The 18,888-nt window shown below is 37.3% G+C and overlaps 1 protein-coding gene across 2 annotated transcripts in view; it reads left to right on the plus strand.

Moving 5' to 3' along the window:
- ppm1h (protein phosphatase, Mg2+/Mn2+ dependent, 1H) overlaps positions 1–18,888 on the plus strand; it is a 293,957-nt gene that overhangs the window by 186,647 nt on the left and 88,422 nt on the right. For both annotated transcript variants that reach the window (XM_039760843.1, XM_039760844.1), the window contains exon 4: positions 3,312–3,424. In XM_039760843.1, the coding sequence (XP_039616777.1) occupies positions 3,312–3,424 (113 nt within the window). The remainder of the gene's footprint in view (positions 1–3,311; positions 3,425–18,888) is intronic.

Here is an 18,888-nt window from a genome sequence, read left to right on the forward strand (position 1 = left end):
AGTATCACTTCTTAATCTTGATATTAAAATATCAGCTAAGGTTCATGTATGATATCTTGAGCCTGGAATCAAAATGGTTTAATGAAAAATAGGAGCTTTGTTTTATCTTCATTTTTTATTTATCATTATTTGAATTCCCTCTGTGACAAAAAATGCCTTGAATATTGTTTTTTTTTTTTTTGATGTAGAAAATGGCATTTGATTGAATGGGTGGCATTACTTCTACACATTCTTCACAAATTTGGTGACACATTTACTGTTTTCCCCAGGCCTCTTTAGGTTTATACTAATTATGTGTTTTCTGTTTATTTCTCCTTACATTGAGGGATTAAGCAGTGATATCCACTGTCTCCCTTGCTATTTGATGTAGCCATTGAACCCCTTACCATTTCACTGCAAAGTAATTAGGACATACTGTATATAGAATTATTAGACCTGGACAAGAGCACAAGATTTCCCTTCATGCCGATGATGTCCTTCTATTTATCTCTGACCCTGCAACTTCAATACTGTGTAATCTTTCAACTGTAGAGGCATTTGGTAAGACATCTGGTTCTAAATAGTATTTTAGCAAAAGTAAATTATTCCTCATTAAATCTGCTTCTAAAGATTTTTGCCTTTATCAGATGATGTTCAGAGTTGCCTCCTATAGGTTCACTTATCATAACTTATTTAGTCCCTTTTTAGGCTAAACTTTGCTTCATTACTTGCACACATTAAACAGGGCCTAATTATCTGGTCAGCTTTTGCCCTATCCTTCCGGGCCTGGAAATAATTCTGCTAAAATCTTCTTCTCTGATACCTCTATTAAAGTATCCTAGTGATTATTCTAAAATGTTTTTCTCACTTGTTTAAATATTTCCATAATGTATCTATAATAGGAATATTCTATGTAAATGTATATCTTTTTCTTCAGGGACTTAAGCAGTTGTGTAGCTTACCAATGCAAAATTTAAAATTTTATTAATGGACAGCCAATATTTATAGTTTAGCATACTGATTTACGTCACACTTGGATTACGTGGTTGATATGGAAACAGCCTATTGCATTTCTTTTTCTTTCCAGTTAGCTTTGCTCCATTTTACCTCTTCCTACTTACTCATCTTCTGTGAATCCTGTTATCCGTCATTCTCTTAAGATTTGGTCCCAGTTTAGGAGACACTTTAGACTCTAGTTAATGTTAGTACTTTCACTTATTGATGCATCCCATCTTTTTCCTTCCCTTGTGAAGGATGTAGCTTGTATGTATAGCACAGAAAAGGGAATTAAGTGCATTAAAGACGTACTTACTGTATAGACAATAGATTTACATTATTTGACTCAGTTAATGACTCAAAAATGTGATATTCCCAAAACAAACACTTTTTGCAAGTCAGTACTTTTGTTCGGAATAAAGTTACGTCCTTCCACTGTCTACGTATGCATTCTTCAATTGACACAAAAAACATTGGGCAATCCAAATTCTAAGTTTCAGATTTCTTCAGTGTTCATATCTTGCTCTTCATATGGGTTTGTGGGAGTCTGATTTGAAGCATGTGTTTCTGGAGGAGGAGTCAGAAAATATTCAGGTTCATTCATCTTCTATCTGTGCAAAACATTGCCTGCAGTTTAAGAACTTCTGCCAAGACCATTTTTAAGTGAGGTTAGCTCACATATTCTCAGATATACAGTAGATCATATATGTGATCTGTACAAGCGGGGCCCTGCATATTAGTACATATATTTTGGCACTGCACCATCTTGGTCACATTTTGGTCTTTTATTTTTAACTGTTTGTGTTATTTTGGGAATAAATATCAAAATGATTCTTTTATTAGGTATTTTAAGTGTTGTTTCTGATCATGGGCAGCACGCTGGCGCAGTAGGTAGCACTGCTGCCTCGCAGTTAGGAGACCTGGGTTCGCTTCCCAGGTCCTTCCTGCGTGGAGTTTGCATGTTCTCCCCGTGTCTGCGTGGGTTTCCTCCCACAGTCCAAAGACATGCAGGTTAGGTGGATTGGCTATTCTAAATTGGCCTTGGTGTGTGGGTGTGTTTGTGTGTGTCCTGCGGTGGGTTGGTGCCCTGTCCGGGATTGGTTCCTGCCTTGTGCCCTGTGTTGGCTGGGATTGGCTCCAGCAGACCCCTGTGACCCTATGTTCGGATTCAGCGGGTTGGAAAATGGATGGATGGATGTCTGATCATGCCCCACTAAATAAATGTCTGGTGAGAGATCTCATTCTAAGATGTTGGAAGCACATGCTTTGAGATAGGGATGTAACACTCTTCATTAAGCTTGAGAAAAAGAGATTTTCTATTTTTGGCAACATTGATAAATTTTATTACTTTCTGGACTATTTTTTAGAATTCATTACTCCCTCTTAACCCTAAGGTGTCCTTCTTTATTCTTTTTTAAGAACAGAATCATTTAAATACAGTCTGTTCATATAAACATTGGCAAAAATATGTGTGGGAGACTTTAATGGAAATTTCTGTTTGCCAGTAGTCGAAGTAAAGCAAGGGTAGAATCTATGTGCATAGCATCCTTTACCAAAAATAGGAAAGACCAAGATTAGTATTATTGTAAAATACTTTAGTGATAGTATAGTAATACTTATTGTGAAGTTCTATGCATACTTTTAAGTCATACTTATATTGCATTATGTAAAAGGGTGTTTTGAGTGAAAACAGAATACATAAGTTGCAAAATAATCTAAAGTTTATAAAAAATCTCGAGTTTTTCTTTCTCTTTTTACTGGGCCATGTCACAATATGTCCTTTTGTTGCTATTTTGTAAATGTATTGCTTGATTATATTGGTTACCTTGATTATTATTTTTGAAAAACTTTGATTCAATTCTTACAATTTCAATAATATTTGTTGATTTACTGGAATTAAACATTAGACACATCTGCAGTTTGCTTAAATATATTTTTGTCTGCATAAACTATGAAACTGTGACCAAAATCTTTCCTTTAAATACATTATCCAGCTTTATTTTCCTGTAACATTTTTATAGGTCACATTAATTTTAAATATGTTAAATTTGTGTGTTACTTCAGAGGTTTCAGCTTTCTGTTGTATTTGGACTTGGACATGATATTATGAAATACCATAAATGAGAACTATGCAGTAAATGCTACAGAAATAAAATAAAGTTGTAAAAATTCAGTGCTGAATAAATAAGCAATTGTGTGCTTATCATGTTAAATACAAAACAACAGAAAAAAACTTTTAAAAGGTGAATCTGTCCATATGAGAAACTGACTTTGTTTTATTGAACACTGAAAACTGCAAGAGTCCTCCTAACTGTCCATATTCTTTACTCTTCTAGGATATGCAGATTGAAATTGAAAGAAGCACATACAGCATTTCTGGTGGCTGCACTGCACTGGCCGTGATCTTCTTGCTGGGAAAACTGTATGTAGGAAACGCTGGGGATAGCAGGTGAGGAAAGTCTTCACTTCTGTATGCCAGCAGCCATAAGAGGGCACTGATGAGTCTAGAATTGTCCCTCTGTAGGACACTTAAATGAAAGGTCAAATAAGTTAAAGAATTTTAATAAAGTGTTTGGAAGTGGTTCTCAAGGAAGCAGCTACAGTGGCTCATGTTCACTTTATTACTTGATCATTCTAATGACATATTATAACTCATTATTTACTTGCAGCTCATGGGGAGGCAGATTTGCAGTAACTGTTTAGTGAAATTAATGATTATGTTTTAAGATATAAATGAAACAGGTTACCTTATATTTTTTCTGTCATGTACAGCAGTGATTCAACTGTCCGGTATATTTATTTTTTTCTTTTTTACTTTGTATTAAAATCCATTCTTCCATTTTCTTTTTCTTTTCCTTTATTTGAAGAAAAAACATCACAGCAGAATTAACAAAAGAAAGCAATATGAATGGCGAGCCCTATCTAAAATAGTTTATATATGATAACACAGCAAGTAGAACAAGAAGCATACTTACTTTACAGTTATAGCAATGGGTTCTTGCCATGTTCTGAAAACATTTTAATCAGATTCTCTTCAAAATAATTAGATTTTCTACAATTTGAGATAATAAGTTATAGAAGGTGGATTGAGATACTGCACTTCCAGTTGAGATAATAAGTCATCGTACAAGTTGTGTGATGCAGTCGTGGAGCCAGGATTTCACATTTGTTACAACTGGTTTTAATTTTTTTTTTTTTTACTGTTAATTGTACATTCATTAAAAAAAAAAAAAAATTTTTAAATCCAGTCATACAAGTTTGAAATACTTTTCTTCTTTTGTTACTTTTTTTTAAACTTCCACCAACAACCACACACAACCACTTATTTTATTAATAATGAAAATAAACTACCTACCTTTGGATCATACATACAAAATACCAGCCCATCGCAAGGCACAAATACCTAATTAATATTTGTTTTAATTTTCACCAGTAACAATATACTGTATAACTAAAGGATTACAATTTTTGGTACTCTTAGTAATTTGTTGTACTGCTACATGAGTTTTATATGACTTGTGTTTTAAACAAACCTGATGCAAGTGTTTCTGAATCTATGAGTTACTCTGTTCTTATTTAGTTATTGCCAAAACACCAAAATCACATCTTTTTTGTTGTCCTGTATTCCAGCCATGCATTGTGGTACCAAAGAGCTGCGGTTGGTAGTTTGTGAATATCACACAAATCTGTGACTGAGTGGTTGAAAATGTTCCAGCATACTCTGTAGTGGTGTTGATAGCAAACCCATCATCACTAAGGGTTGGCTGAACTAGCAGCAATCTTTTCACCTGCCTTTGGCCATTGCTGAAATGTTCAATCTCGACATCAGACTCATTAATGATTTGCAGGTTTTTTTGTCAAGACGTTTGCTTACATTTTCAGTTGCACCCGTGCCATTTAAAGTGCACAGACTGGAGGAAATTAGGGACAGGTTTTTCAGAAAGAAATCCAATAGGTGTTCCTGCCATTCAGTTCAGACTATTTAAGGAGTTGTGCCCAGATGTGTAAACTCATTTGAGAATCACTACCGGACTTGCAAGACTAGGCTGCTACTGTCTTACCTTTTTACAAAACAGCTACTTAAACTTGATTAACACATTTGCAAAATATCCAACAGTTAACGTTTAATGGGGCATTTCTAGGTAATGGTTTTCTGTTTGAGTAAGGTAGTAAAATCTGGTAGGCAAGAAGAAATAGTGGAACACTGTCCTAGCTAATGGCCAGACAAGATGCTCCACCAGATGCTGACTCTGAACTCAGCTGATCCATGTTTATGTCTGTTTCTCCTTCATCAAGTTGTGACAGGCTGTAATGTGACACTGACATTGGCAAGGACTTTGGTAACTTTTAAGGGTCTTCTCCCTTTCTTTAAAATATTTATCTTCATTTGTATCTTGACATAGGTTTATATAAATACTTTTGAAAGTTCTAACAGGATTATTCAAATGCAGGATATATTGAAAAATAAACATCCTCAGCATCGGACAACACCACTGAATCCTTCCATTTTTTTAACCCATTTACTCCAGGTTTAGAGTCGGAGTCTAAGCAGCATCAGAAAAAAAGCAAACACAGCTCTAGATTCATGATATATTTACACATACACCCTGTTTTATCTTGGTAGAGTAATATGTATTGCTCTACTTTCCCCTATTGTATTATTAATATGTAGCCTTAGAATGCCTAATCTCACAGACTTACCACTGTTTATAAGATATTATTCTATATAACTTATCCCCACCTTCCCTTCTATATCTATAACCTCAGGCAATTAGATGTAGTAAAAAGACAAGCAGGAGTTAAGTTACACATAAAATAATGTATTACTGATAATATTCATAAATAATAACAAAATGCAAAGTACATTTGAATATTGGCAACCATACAACCTGATAAAATGGTGGTGTGTAATTCAGGTGGCACACAGACTTGCAGTTACTTAAAATGTCTCTAGTTAAGGCATCGTTGGTGCTCAGCTTTCAGCCACATGTCTGTTCAATATGGCTGCTGAGCTGTGCTCTTCATTGTGTTGTCTTCATCATCACAGGTTAGTAAGAGAAATGCTTCTTCATCATATGTGAGTCAGAGAGAGAATGTGGTTGAGCAAGTACATTTATAGATGTTTCTCCAATTCCTAGAACCAATAGGACATCATGGTACTTGAAGGCCTCTGAGACAAGCCAATTCCAAACAGCCATACCTCAGACCAATGGGTGAAATAGAACATCTTATCTCCTGCCCCCCCAAGACCATATATTACGCTAACCTGGCTTTGTGTGGGGGATGAGAGAAAAGAAATACTCATCAAACTGGTTTAAGACACATCCCCCAAATCCTGTCATAAAATTACAAAGAAAAGTCGTAAAAAGAGGGGGGGTCAAACACGAATACCTCTCACCACTTGGTTTGCCTAAATTACAAATAAAGACATACAAAACATTTATCAAGTTATATGCAAAATCCACATCACAACACTCCACCCGATGAATGTTTTGTACAATGTCTTTATAAACAATGTCTTTAAATTGTTTCAAGAGTCTGATGCATAACTTGTGCATTGATTGGCAGTATTTGCTCTCCCAGTGTTAAAAGTTGTCCGTGACCATTTGTCCATTACATATCTTCTTTATTTCAAAGACAATCTGAAGAACTTGGAAGCGCTCCCGATGACTTGTATCTGCTCCAGCTTGCGTCAACTCTTTCTGCAGTCTTCATATGTCATCAGATCTGGTGGTTCAAAATGAGACAAGTCCACACCTTCCACTAAACTAGCCCACTACAATTTAGTCTATTGTGTGAATTTTTAATCTGTACTTGTTCTCTGTCTAACTGCTAATTAGACCCCTGTCCCAAACTATCTGTTTAAGCATATGCAGCTGTACAATTAACATCAAAATTTGAAAGGTAACATGCCACAGGTGCCAGTACAACCACTTCTGCCCAAGTGACAGCACATGTGCCACTGCATAAACTGTTCACAAACCAACATTTGTGGCCCCTCTGCACACATTTGGGGTTGACTTAGTTGCCTCTTGTGCTTTCCTACCCATGGTGCAACTCTTGACTGCCATCAGCCTTTACCAGTATAGGCTGGCATCACCACCATGAGACATCAAAGCTATGCAACTCTCATCATTCCCCCCGTAGGCCACCCCTAGAGTTGTTTGCTCACCATATGCATACTCATTGTGCTAAACACCTCAGTTCAGAATTGGCCCACTGGTCCTGTGCCTGCACCATAGCCGACAATCTCAGCAGGGCTTCCATATTTTCCCAATTAGACTATACCTAAACATCGGAGCCCATATGTCTTGCAAATGTACCAGCTGCACCTGCTTTCCTGAAAAGTTCACCAATTTGCTCAGTATACCTTTTCTTATATTAATTATCCCACTTAATTAATTAATACCCAGAATGTATACTTTATGAGCCCAAAATAATCCCCTTATTTTGGCATTCCTAACTGGTTTGTTCAGTTTCCACCCCTTGGAATATAAATTTGCTGCAGTAATGAACAAACCTTTCCTTTTAAACTATAGCTATTGTGACTAGTCCTATTATTGTATGACTTGTGAACTTGTTACTCACTTAAACCCCAGTAAGTGTCTTTTCCTTGCTGTCTCTTCAGTTCTTCTTCATGTCTTTGTCTTTAGTCTTTGCTTTTGTCTTTGTCTTTTCTCTTTTTTTTCATTCTGCTATGTAGGCAGGTCTGCAAAATGGAAGGTGACAAAGCAGTTTCTGTCCATCTCATTTTCTTGGCTGTCGACCTGGTGCCAAAACTCAAACTTTGCTTCCAGGCATTCATTGGAACAGCTTGGCACTAGTGCCACGCCACTCCAATGTGCCAATGGTAACCCGATCTCCTGCATGGATTTTACTCTGCTAATTGCCTTCACTATTTATTACCTGCACCAAACCAAAGTCCATAAAAACCTTACAATAGAAGTAGCACTATTGCAAAGGCCAGAAAATTGAAACAGAAATAACTATTTTCCCTTTCCTGTCTTCCTGCTACCCTTCTATTTTTTCATTGCCTGTGTGTCCTTTTTTTATTGTATGGTAACTGCTACCTGAAAGTGTGGGCTGAAACCTCTCCAGAACCCAAGTTCTAAATCCAGCATTTCTCTAAAACTGACCTGTGTTCTTTACTAAAGACCAGCTCACTTTTCTCCATTTTATTGCATGGAGTCATAGGCTGTCTTTTTATACAACTGGTCAGTCAGGTTTCGAATTACTGAACCTAAGTGTGTGTGCTTTTTAATTACAGCTGGGCCCTAGCACAGCTGTTAGGACCTCACACCCCTGTGCATTCCTGGCTTGCTAGCTGAGCTTCCTGCTGCACCATCCCCCATCCTTTGTTCTTTGGCTTGTCCTGTTTCATTCAAACCAACTCCTAAACTGGTGCACTTTCTTTCCAACTCAGCCATTCTTGCACTAGCACATTCAGACCTTTCACACACAAGCACTTGAATTCCTTTCATTTCCATTGTTCTTTGTTTTAATTCCACACTTTCTTTACTCAGTATCCTTAAGCCAATATCCAGTTCATGCCCTCTAGTCAACAATTGCCATTCACACTCACCAGCTCCTCTGCCTTCTATCTGATCTCTTTGTCCTAAATCAAATTTCAATGCAGCACTGGTTACCTTTCCTAACAGTGGTGAAATATCTATCAGTGTAGCATGCTCTTTAAATACTGGACAGGCCTCAGAATTACTGGAGATTGTGGTGCAGTGGAGAATAAAGGAAGAAAACACCCTTGCTGTTTTCCTTCCTTTCATCTCTCTCCTTTCCTCACACTCACATTCCCACTCTTTATCTGAGCACATCTGTCTCATGTAAGTCACCCACCCATGTTTTAGGGTTCCAGTCCGATCTGGTTACTATTGCCCTAACTTTCACCATGGGGGTTTACATTTCTTTTTCCACTTCTTTCACTGCTTTCTACTTTAGCAGTGGTGTTCTACATGCTAACACTTCACAATTATCACACCAACTGTTACATCTTTCAAAACTCTCACTCAACATTCCATAACTTTCACTTTCATTCACTTTGCTATTTTCTTCCTTATCATGATCTTCCTTATTACCAATAATACAAGCTAGTAAACCTCTTATAACAGCAGCTGTCTTCTTTAAACCTGATCTCTGTTTTCTTGCTTTTAATCCTTCCAGCCCCTTCCATTTTGTGGCACACTCAGCTCAGCTTCTGCTTTCTCTACCTGAACTACAGGTTTCCTAGCTTTAGCCTGCTTCCTCTGCCACTCCACTGGAAGATAGCTGACTTTAAAATGAACTTAGGCATTTCTAAGTCTACAATTTACTCTAATACAATTTGCCAAATTCGTTATGGGTTGGCCTACTTTTGCCCCTGTAAGCAAACATACACATACATACACAAAGATCCTAAATTAATAAGTACCATATGAATGATGAATGCATGTCCCATCACTCCCTAGCACTTTAACCACTTAAATGCCGTATGAATGACGCATGCATCTTTCACCACTCCCTAGCACTTTAATTAGGGACTCACTACCACCAGTACTAACAAACATGCGGGTGTCCTTGTGACACACATGAAGTCTCTACACTTTGTTGGTTATATTCCATTCAGCAACCAAACAATGTTTTACTTCCACCGCATTTGTACACTGGGTGCCCTAAAATTCACATACATAAACAAACACATACATCAAAACAGTATTTGCAAACAGGGTGCAAAACTTGGTTACCCCAAAATCCTGCCGACTACGCCAATTGTTTTATCTTGGTAGAGTAATATATATTGCTCTACTTTCCCTATTGTATTATTAATATGTAGCCTTAGAATGCCTAATCTCACAGACTTACCACTGTATATAACTTATCCCCACCTTCCCTTCTATATCTATAACCTCAGGCAATTAGATGTAGTAAAAAGACAAGCAGGAGTTAAGTTACACATAAAATAATGTATTACTGATAATATTCATAAATAATAACAAAATGCAAAGTACATTTGAATATTGGCAACCATACAACCTGATAAAATGGTGATGTGTAATTCAGGTGGCACACAGACTTGCAGTTACTTAAAATGTCTCTAGTTAAGGCATCGTTGGTGCTCAGCTTTCAGCCACATGTCTGTTCAATATGGCTGCTGAGCTGTGCTCTTCATTGTGTTGTCTTCATCATCACAGGTTAGCAAGAGAGATGCTTCTTCATCATATGTGAGTCAGAGAGAGAGAATGTGGTTGAGCAAGCAAATTTATAGATGTTCTCTCCAATTCCTAGAACCAATAGGACATCATGGTACTTGAAGGCCTCTGAGACAAGCCAATTCCAAACAGCCATACCTCAGACCAATGGGTGAAATAGAACATCTTATCTCCTGCCCCCCCAAGACCATATATTACGCTAACCTGGCTTTGTGTGGGGGATGAGAGAAAAGAAATACTCATCAAACTGGTTTAAGACACATCCCCCAAATCCTGTCATAAAATTACAAAGAAAAGTCGTAAAAAGAGGGGGCAAAAAAGAATACCTCTCACCACTTGGTTTGCCTAAATTACAAATAAAGACATACAAAACATTTATCAAATTATGCAAAATCCCACATCACAACACACCCAAAGTCTTTAACATCAGTTAGATTGAGGAATCTCATTTGTCCTGCCTCCTTTAAGATATAAAAGGAAGCTGGAGTACTCAGACAAAAGCTTAGTAGACACAGCAAAATCAACATTAAGCTCTGAGGCATTTTGCCATTTTGGCACTTCAATGAGTAATAATATTATATTAATAATTATTAAATATTAAATATTAAATGACAACACCATAGCAGGACTGTTTCCCATCTGACATCCACACAGCTGCCAAAACTTCCAGCAGACACAATGTCTACATCAGTGACAGAACAGTGAGGGACAGGCTCCATACTATTGGCCTTTGAACAAGTTAACCTGTCAGAGGTCCTTCTGTCACACCTAGTAGATGTCTGCACCTACTGCCGAAGAATCATGTGACCATCTGTCTGGTAATTTCCAGCAACTTCATCAGGCCATTCTGCAGGAATAGGATAAGATCCTACAAATGCATATTCAAGTTGACTTAATGGTCCTGTGGGGTTGAACAAAAGTAGTCAAACAAGATACTGAACAACTGCAAGATGACTGCTGTTAATGTTGACAGTTGTTATTATTTTAGTGTTGCTTGCTGCCGTATTGTTTTATTTTCCTATTATTGTCATTTATCTATTGCTATTTAAAGAGTGATGGTTGAAAGTTCAACCAACAAATGACAAAAAAATTATATATATATATATATATATATATATATATATATATATATATATATATATATATATATATATATATATATATATATATATAGTAGCAGTTGAGGTTCTTTTCCACTTCTTGAACCTTCAGGTACCACGCCAAACACCAGGTAAAAAGTCAACAATTATTATTTATTATAATAATAATGTGCACCAAGCACCACCACTCCACTATTCTCAATAAGCAATACAATTAAGCAATCAATCCTCCAACTCCCAGACACTTAGCCACCCTTCCTTCCCAGCTCAGCTCAGTGTCTGCGCTTTCCCAGAGTCCCTTTATACCCCCTGACCTGGAGGTGTTCATGCCCCTGAAAGTTGAGACAAAAAATTATTTCATTGCACCTGAAGGGCATATGGCAAAAGAAGATTTCTCAAAAGTTAAACATTCCAAAAGACAGCCTTGGGAGCATTCTAATGAAGTTTAAAACTTATGGCACAGCTGAAAATCTGCCTGGCTATGGGAGAAAGCCCAAAATTTCATCAGCTTAATCAGGATAAATAAGAATGCCTCCGTATTACTGCAAAGCACCTACAGGATGAACTAACGAAGGCCAAGACAAGTGCTTCAGTGGCAACTATTAGATGAGCACTGAACAAACAAGGACTTCATGGCCAGACTTCGATGCGCACTCCACTCTTGGTCATGATAAACATCAGAGGTTAATTAGAAAATGCCAGAAGGAATTTGGATAGTCTTTCAGAGATTTGAGAGACATTACTATGGACTGACAAAACTAAACTGGAACTGTTTGGATACATGGACGAGCATGTTGTATATTGTACATCTGAAAACAGGTTGATTATATGCGACAACTAGCATTGATCAGCGAATTTTACCAAGCGTTATTTCAAGCGTTATTCGCAGTGAGTTGTGTTCGCATTTGCCCTCATTCATTGAATTTTTTACTGATAATTTGGCCTGTTTAGGACAATGTTTTTCTCCAGCACCTCATAATGCTTGGCGAGGCTAGCACAACTTCCCCGGAGATGTAACAGCAAACACTGGACCTTCGATTTCAGTCAGTATAAGAGAATGATGTGCTTGCCCTATGTATGCATAATTAGACACGTGGAGATAAAAAACAAACCTTGAAGGAGTCTGATGCCACAACAACCACAGGAGACAGATTAGAGAGCCTTCTGCCCAACTTCAAAAAACAGAACGAGACAGCAGCTTCAATCCTGACTCACCATTTTGAATTTTCTTCCTTTAAAAGACTACATATTTGTTTTGACTTTTGACTACGATTTTGGCATTTCCGCTTTGTTTTGACGAAATATATGATTGCATGTCTCTGACTGCGTTCTTTCTTTACAGTGTACAGTATAGACTAATATGCTCCTTAGAATAAGAGGGAGTTACACCATTTGCAACTATAAAAATGAAATGGAGGATTCTTCTGAACCGAAGTTATTTGGTCTTACTTTTTGGTTCTGGATCCTTGCTGCTGTGCTTTGGATTAATTAATCTAAACAAATCCAAATCATATTATGCGTTTTCATCTACTGTTAAATTCTACTCCATACTTGTTCAAATTTTATTTTTATACTGTATTGAAGATTTGTTCTGTTCTGTATATTGTATTGTATTGACCCCCTTCTTTTTGACACTCACTGCACACCCAACCTACCTGGAAAGGGGTCTCTTTTTGAACTGCCTTTCACAAGGTTTATTCCATTTTTTCCCTACAAGGGTTTTTTTTGCTTGTCTTCTTAGAGAGTCAAGGCTGGGGCGGGGCTGTCAAGAGGCAGGGCCTGTTAAAGCCCATTGTGGCACTTCTTGTGTGATTTTGGGTCATACAAAAAATAAATTATATTGTATTGAATTTGAAGTAAGAGAGAAATTTATGCAGCATAATAGTCTTTTTTGCTTCACACAAATGAATGTGACTTTTTAAGATCCTGAAGTAAGCAACCTTCATTTAGCTTTGTAAATACTGGAATAAACTTAGTTTTAAAAAGCATAAAAATGTTACAACTGGTTAAATCCCATTCAAGATAACACCTAAACTTCAGCTAAACTAAAGTTCAAGCCTTTTTATTATTGCATTAATTTTCACAGTATTATGACCCAGCAAAAGAACAAAGTTCTGAATTTAAATACAAATCATTCATTCAATCACTGTTTTACATCAAAGAGGATTTAATATTTTATGCAATTATTTCTGTAAATCAGTTAAAGGTTCTCAGTTAAGAAATACTATGGATGTACTTAACAGAAATATGCCCAGATCTGTGTATCACATGATTGAACATACAGATCAGCACAGATCAGTATTTAAAGTTTAATGTCTGAAATGATTGTTTTATGTAGTGAAGTAATTTTATTTTAGGAGCCCACAGATTTCACAGTTCACTTGCTGCAGTAATTTTTTAACAAGACCACAGTGTGTAGTTGCCATTTTCTCTGTGCTGTTTACTGGTTTTGGAGTTTCAGCTTATTTGGCAGGAAAGGAAAACCCTGAGGATAGTCAAGCTGACTCCCCCCAGCCAATGCTCAGACTGCTTTCAGAATAACTGAATAAACAACATTCAGGACACCGCAGGATATATTCAACAAGGAAACAAAGAAATGTGGGAATCAATAATGAATCCTTCTTTTTACTGGTTGTGCCTAGTTTAGAACTGATTTGTACTGTATGTGAACCATATTTAGAATTAAAAGCAGAGCAAATTCATATCTATCAAAGAAGATATGGCAGAATTAATTAACTTGCATATTGCACAATCTTAGTAAAAGAATGCAACAAAACAAGTTCTGAAAAAGTGCCTTATCATCTCATAATACATATAATATCCTACATGACAGAAACATAAAACAAAAATACCACATAAAACACTGAATATGGTTATTAATAAAATGTGTGATATTTAGCAGTACTTTATTGTTGACTGTCCGGTAGGATCCAGTCTTAGCACAGCACAGACTCACTGTGTAGTTAGTAGTCTAACTGGGGTGTCTAAAACAGCCAGCTGCCTCTAAAGATGCAGACCGTCACAAAAATCCAGAAGAAATTATTAATTTATTTTAATCAGATGCCAAATGATGTGGCTGATGTACTCTTCCGAGAGGGGGGGAGAGACACAAACAGGCAATGTGCTGCAGCTTTGGTCTATTCCTATGGAAAGGTGGCCAACATCAAAATTAACTGCAGTATATCTCATCAACCATCACTCCCAGAAAGAGAGGCAACAGCAGCTTCTGAGCAAAAAGTGGAATCTCCATTGATGCAGCCAGAAATTTCCTTGAATATGGGAGCGGACGTCTAGAAAATATATAAGAAAATGAAGAGTTGTCTTTACCAATTCAGATTATGGTGTTTGTGTTTCTCCCTCCCCTGATGTCCTCAATGAGCCTTTTATTTGATAATCTTGGCCAACACAACAGGATCCATAGATGAAAGATGGAACATTTTCTTCATTTGCAAAACCAGATTATCGTGGCCTTTTAACTTAAGCAACTCATACAATTTTGGTGTTAAAATCTGAGCATAATAACAAACAATAATGAAGGTGTAAGAATTGCATGATGCAAATATTTCTACATTGATAAATGTTATACTGCTTCTTAGCATTTCATACTAATAATATGTTCATTTTAGGTGTCCAAATTTACACTATTTAATATAACCATTCTTAATTATTTTATAGCATTTATGTTTTAAAAGTCCAATAAGGGTCTAGGTAGACTTTTGGATTTAGAATCCTTTGAGGATTATTTTCTCCAGCATATCACTAGCTGTCCATAGCATTTGACTAATCTGTATAACCATTAGAAACTTAAAAGTTAGTTTACTTAAGATTTAAATCCATGCTTAACAGTTCTTCTCTTCTCAATCTCCATTACTTATTTATTTTTATTGTGTAAGTTTGTGTTTATTTATTTATTTAATGATTGAATGATTCATTGTTATTGTAATTCTTTTTTTTCTTGTAATGTACAGGTTGGGCCATTTATATGGATACACCTCAATAAAATGGGAATGGTTGGTGATATTAACTTCCTGTTTGTGGCACATTAGTATATGTGAGGGGGGAAACTTTTCAAGATGGGTGATGACCATGGTGGCCATTTGGAAGTCGGCCATTTTGGATCCAACTTTTGTTTTTTCAATAGGTGACACATCAAACTTATTGGGAATTTCACAAGAAAAACAATGGTATGCTTGGTTTTAATGTAACTTTATTCTTTCATGAGTTATTTACAAGTTTCTGACCACTTATAAAATGTGTTCAATGTGCTGCCCATTGTGTTGGATTGTCAATGCAACCCTCTTCTCCCACTCTTCACACACTGATAGCAACACCGCAGGAGAAATGCTAGCACAGGCTTCCAGTATCCGTAGTTTCAGGTGCTGCACATCTTGTATCATCACAGCATAGACAATTGCCTTCAGATGACCCCAAAGATAAAAGTCTAAGGGGGTCAGATCGGGAGACCTTGGGGGCCATTCAACTGGCCCACGACGACCAATCAACTTTCCAGGAAACTGTTCATCCAGGAATGCTCGGACCTGACACCCATAATGTGGTGCTGCACCATCTTGCTGGAAAAACTCAGGGAACGTGCCAGCTTCAGTGCATAAAGAGGGAAACACATCATCATGTAGCAATTTCGCTTATCCAGTGGCCTTGAGGTTTCCATTGATGAAGAATTGCCCCACTATCTTTGTACCCCATATACCACACCATACCATCAATTTTTTTGTTCCATCAGTCTTGGAGGGATCTATCCAATGTGGGTTAGTGTCAGACCAATAGTGGTGGTTTTGTTTGTTAACTTCACCATTCACATAAAAGTTTGCCTCATCACTGAACAAAATCTTCTGTGTAAACTGAGGGTCCTGTTCCAATTTTTGTTTTGCCCATTCTGCAAATTTAGTGCGCCGATCTGGGTCATCCTCGTTGATATGCTGCAGTAGCTGGAGTTTGTAAGGGTGCCATTTGTGAGTAGCTAATATCCGCCGAAGGGATGTTCGACTAATGCCACTCTCCAGTGACATGCGGCGAGTGCTACGCTGTGGGCTCTTGCTGAATGAAGCTAGGACAGCCACTGATGTTTCTTCATTAGTGACAGTTTTCATGCGTCCACATTTTGGCAAATCCAACACTGAACCAGTTTCACGAAACTTAGCAAGCAGTTTGCTAACTGTAGCATGGGAGATGGGTGGTGTCGTAGGGTGTCTTGCATTGAAATCTGCTGCAATGACCCGGTTACTGCGTTCACCAGACATCAACACAATTTCTATCCGCTCCTCACGTGTTAACCTCTGCGACATGTCAATGGCTGTAAACAAAGAGAAACTTATAAATAACTCATGAAAGAATAAAGTTACATTAAAACCAAGCACACCATTGTTTTTCTTGTGAAATTCCCAATAAGTTTGATGTGTCACATGACCCTCTTCCTATTGAAAAAACAAAAGTTGGATCCAAAATGGCCGACTTCCAAATGGCCACCATGGTCACCACCCATCTTGAAAAGTTTCCCCCCTCACATATACCAATGTGCCACAAACAGGAAGTTAATATCACCAACCATTCCCATTTTATTAAGGTGTATCCATATAAATGGCCCACCCTGTACTTTGAGCTACACTGTTTATATTAAAATGTGCCATAAGAATAGATGCTGTTCAGTCATTAGCCTCTTGGTGAGCTAATATAATTTTTTTCTGATCAAATGTTCATTAGAAAATAGTGAAATAACAAACACATCTAATCCAACATCTGCCTTAATAAAAGGATAAGTGTTTCTGTGTCTGTCTGGGTATCCATCCGGTTACTATGTCTTTGTCATTCCAACAGATGACGCATCAAAAACATTTTTATTAATAAAATGCATTGCATTTGTCATTCCAGTATATGGCACATCACAATCATTAATGCTGCTTTTATGATTCCCACACCAAATGGAATATAATAGACACATATGCATTGCATAATGCACTGTAAACTTTAATGCAAATGTCAACATTGATTGCTTAAATTTCAACCTGTCTTTGATGGGTAGCACGGTTAGTACCGTATATACTCGCATATAAGTCGGGCCTTGAAACACGAAAAATCGATCATAAAATCAGACCCAGACTTATACGTCCATTCAAAACTACACTTAATTTTTTTACATCTTCTTGCCTCCTCCAATCTCACATCAGTTTCTCAGACACATCGAATTTTGTTGCAGCAGCGCAGTTACCAATTTCTTTCGCCACTGCAACTACTTTTAATTTAAAACCAGCTTCATATTTTCTGTTGACTGAAAGCTCCATCGCAGATAAAGGATGCTCTTATGATAAAGGTGTATGAGGGTGTGAGATAAAAAAAAAACGAAACAATGCAAACATCGCTTTGGAACAGTTTGGGTATTACTGTGTGGTCACGTAGGCACAATATATAGAAAAAATAGGCAATGTGCTCTGTGGTTACTCATTCAGGTGGACATTAGCATATCATACGCTCTTGGACCAATTTCCGCATTCGACTTCTACGACCGACATTATAAAATACTCAAAATTATACGGTAAAATCTAGCCCCACCTTATCCGAGACAGAACTATACCACACCCACCACATAGCCTTGTGAATAAACTAAACGGGAGTAAAGTCACCACATCGCAGCCATTTAGTCTCCCACCAATGGAGCAGTGGCTGACCACTTGTCGATAGTTTTACAGGACAGCAGAGACTTCAAAAAGGACTCATTTGGAAAAAAAGGGTAACTCGCTAATTTCTTTATGTATTTCTTTCAAATATATTATGTTAACTTTGTTTACTCAATACCATGCAAATAGTGTTTGAAATGTATTTCTTACTTAAGTAACCTTAAAGCTATGTGACATTACCTGACCTTTAGAGTTATTTTCAGTTATAGACTACATCAAGCTGCAGCATGCTCCTCTCACCATCATTCAAGATGTCTGACATCCCAGTAACTCACTCTAATCAGTCTACCTCTGACAAAATCAAACAGGTTCGATCTCATTTTAAGCGGAAAGGGACAGATTATGTGTTTGCAAGAGCTGACAGCCAATGAGCACTCACTTGCTTGTACAATGCATGATATGCAGCTATGAGGAATGAGGAACACAGGGGGACTTGCAAACAGGAGAGAGGCTTGTCTGTCTGGTGTGTTTTTCATACCATGCCAAGAATGGGGAAAAAAAGAAAACAAAAATGGCTGAGATTGTAACTAAATTGACCATACCTGTAAACCCTTCGTGCACTACCATCTCTATTACTGGCTGTTAGAAAAACAAGGGAGGAACGCAGTTCTTTGGAAGTGTGAAACTGGGCTACAAAGTCATCAAGCAGTTGGAAATTTTGACATCCTTAGTGATTTTTAGTCGTATAAATTGGGAAACTCTGGCAATAAAATCAGCAACCTTAATCATCAAGTTTGACCTCCCCACTGCGTGAAAGTCATGGCTGTAATGTGACAATGGGTTAAGCTTGGTAGTTCATGATTCACTATAGATTTAGCACAACTGTCAGAGTGAATCTTCATACTCAAACTGCTGTAGATTATGCTGTTATTTAATACCTTACAAAAGATTTCACATAGCCATGACAGCAAACAACACCGGTGA

The sequence above is a fragment of the Polypterus senegalus genome, chromosome 8 (genome assembly GCF_016835505.1).
Source record: "Polypterus senegalus isolate Bchr_013 chromosome 8, ASM1683550v1, whole genome shotgun sequence".
NCBI lineage: Eukaryota > Metazoa > Chordata > Cladistia > Polypteriformes > Polypteridae > Polypterus > Polypterus senegalus.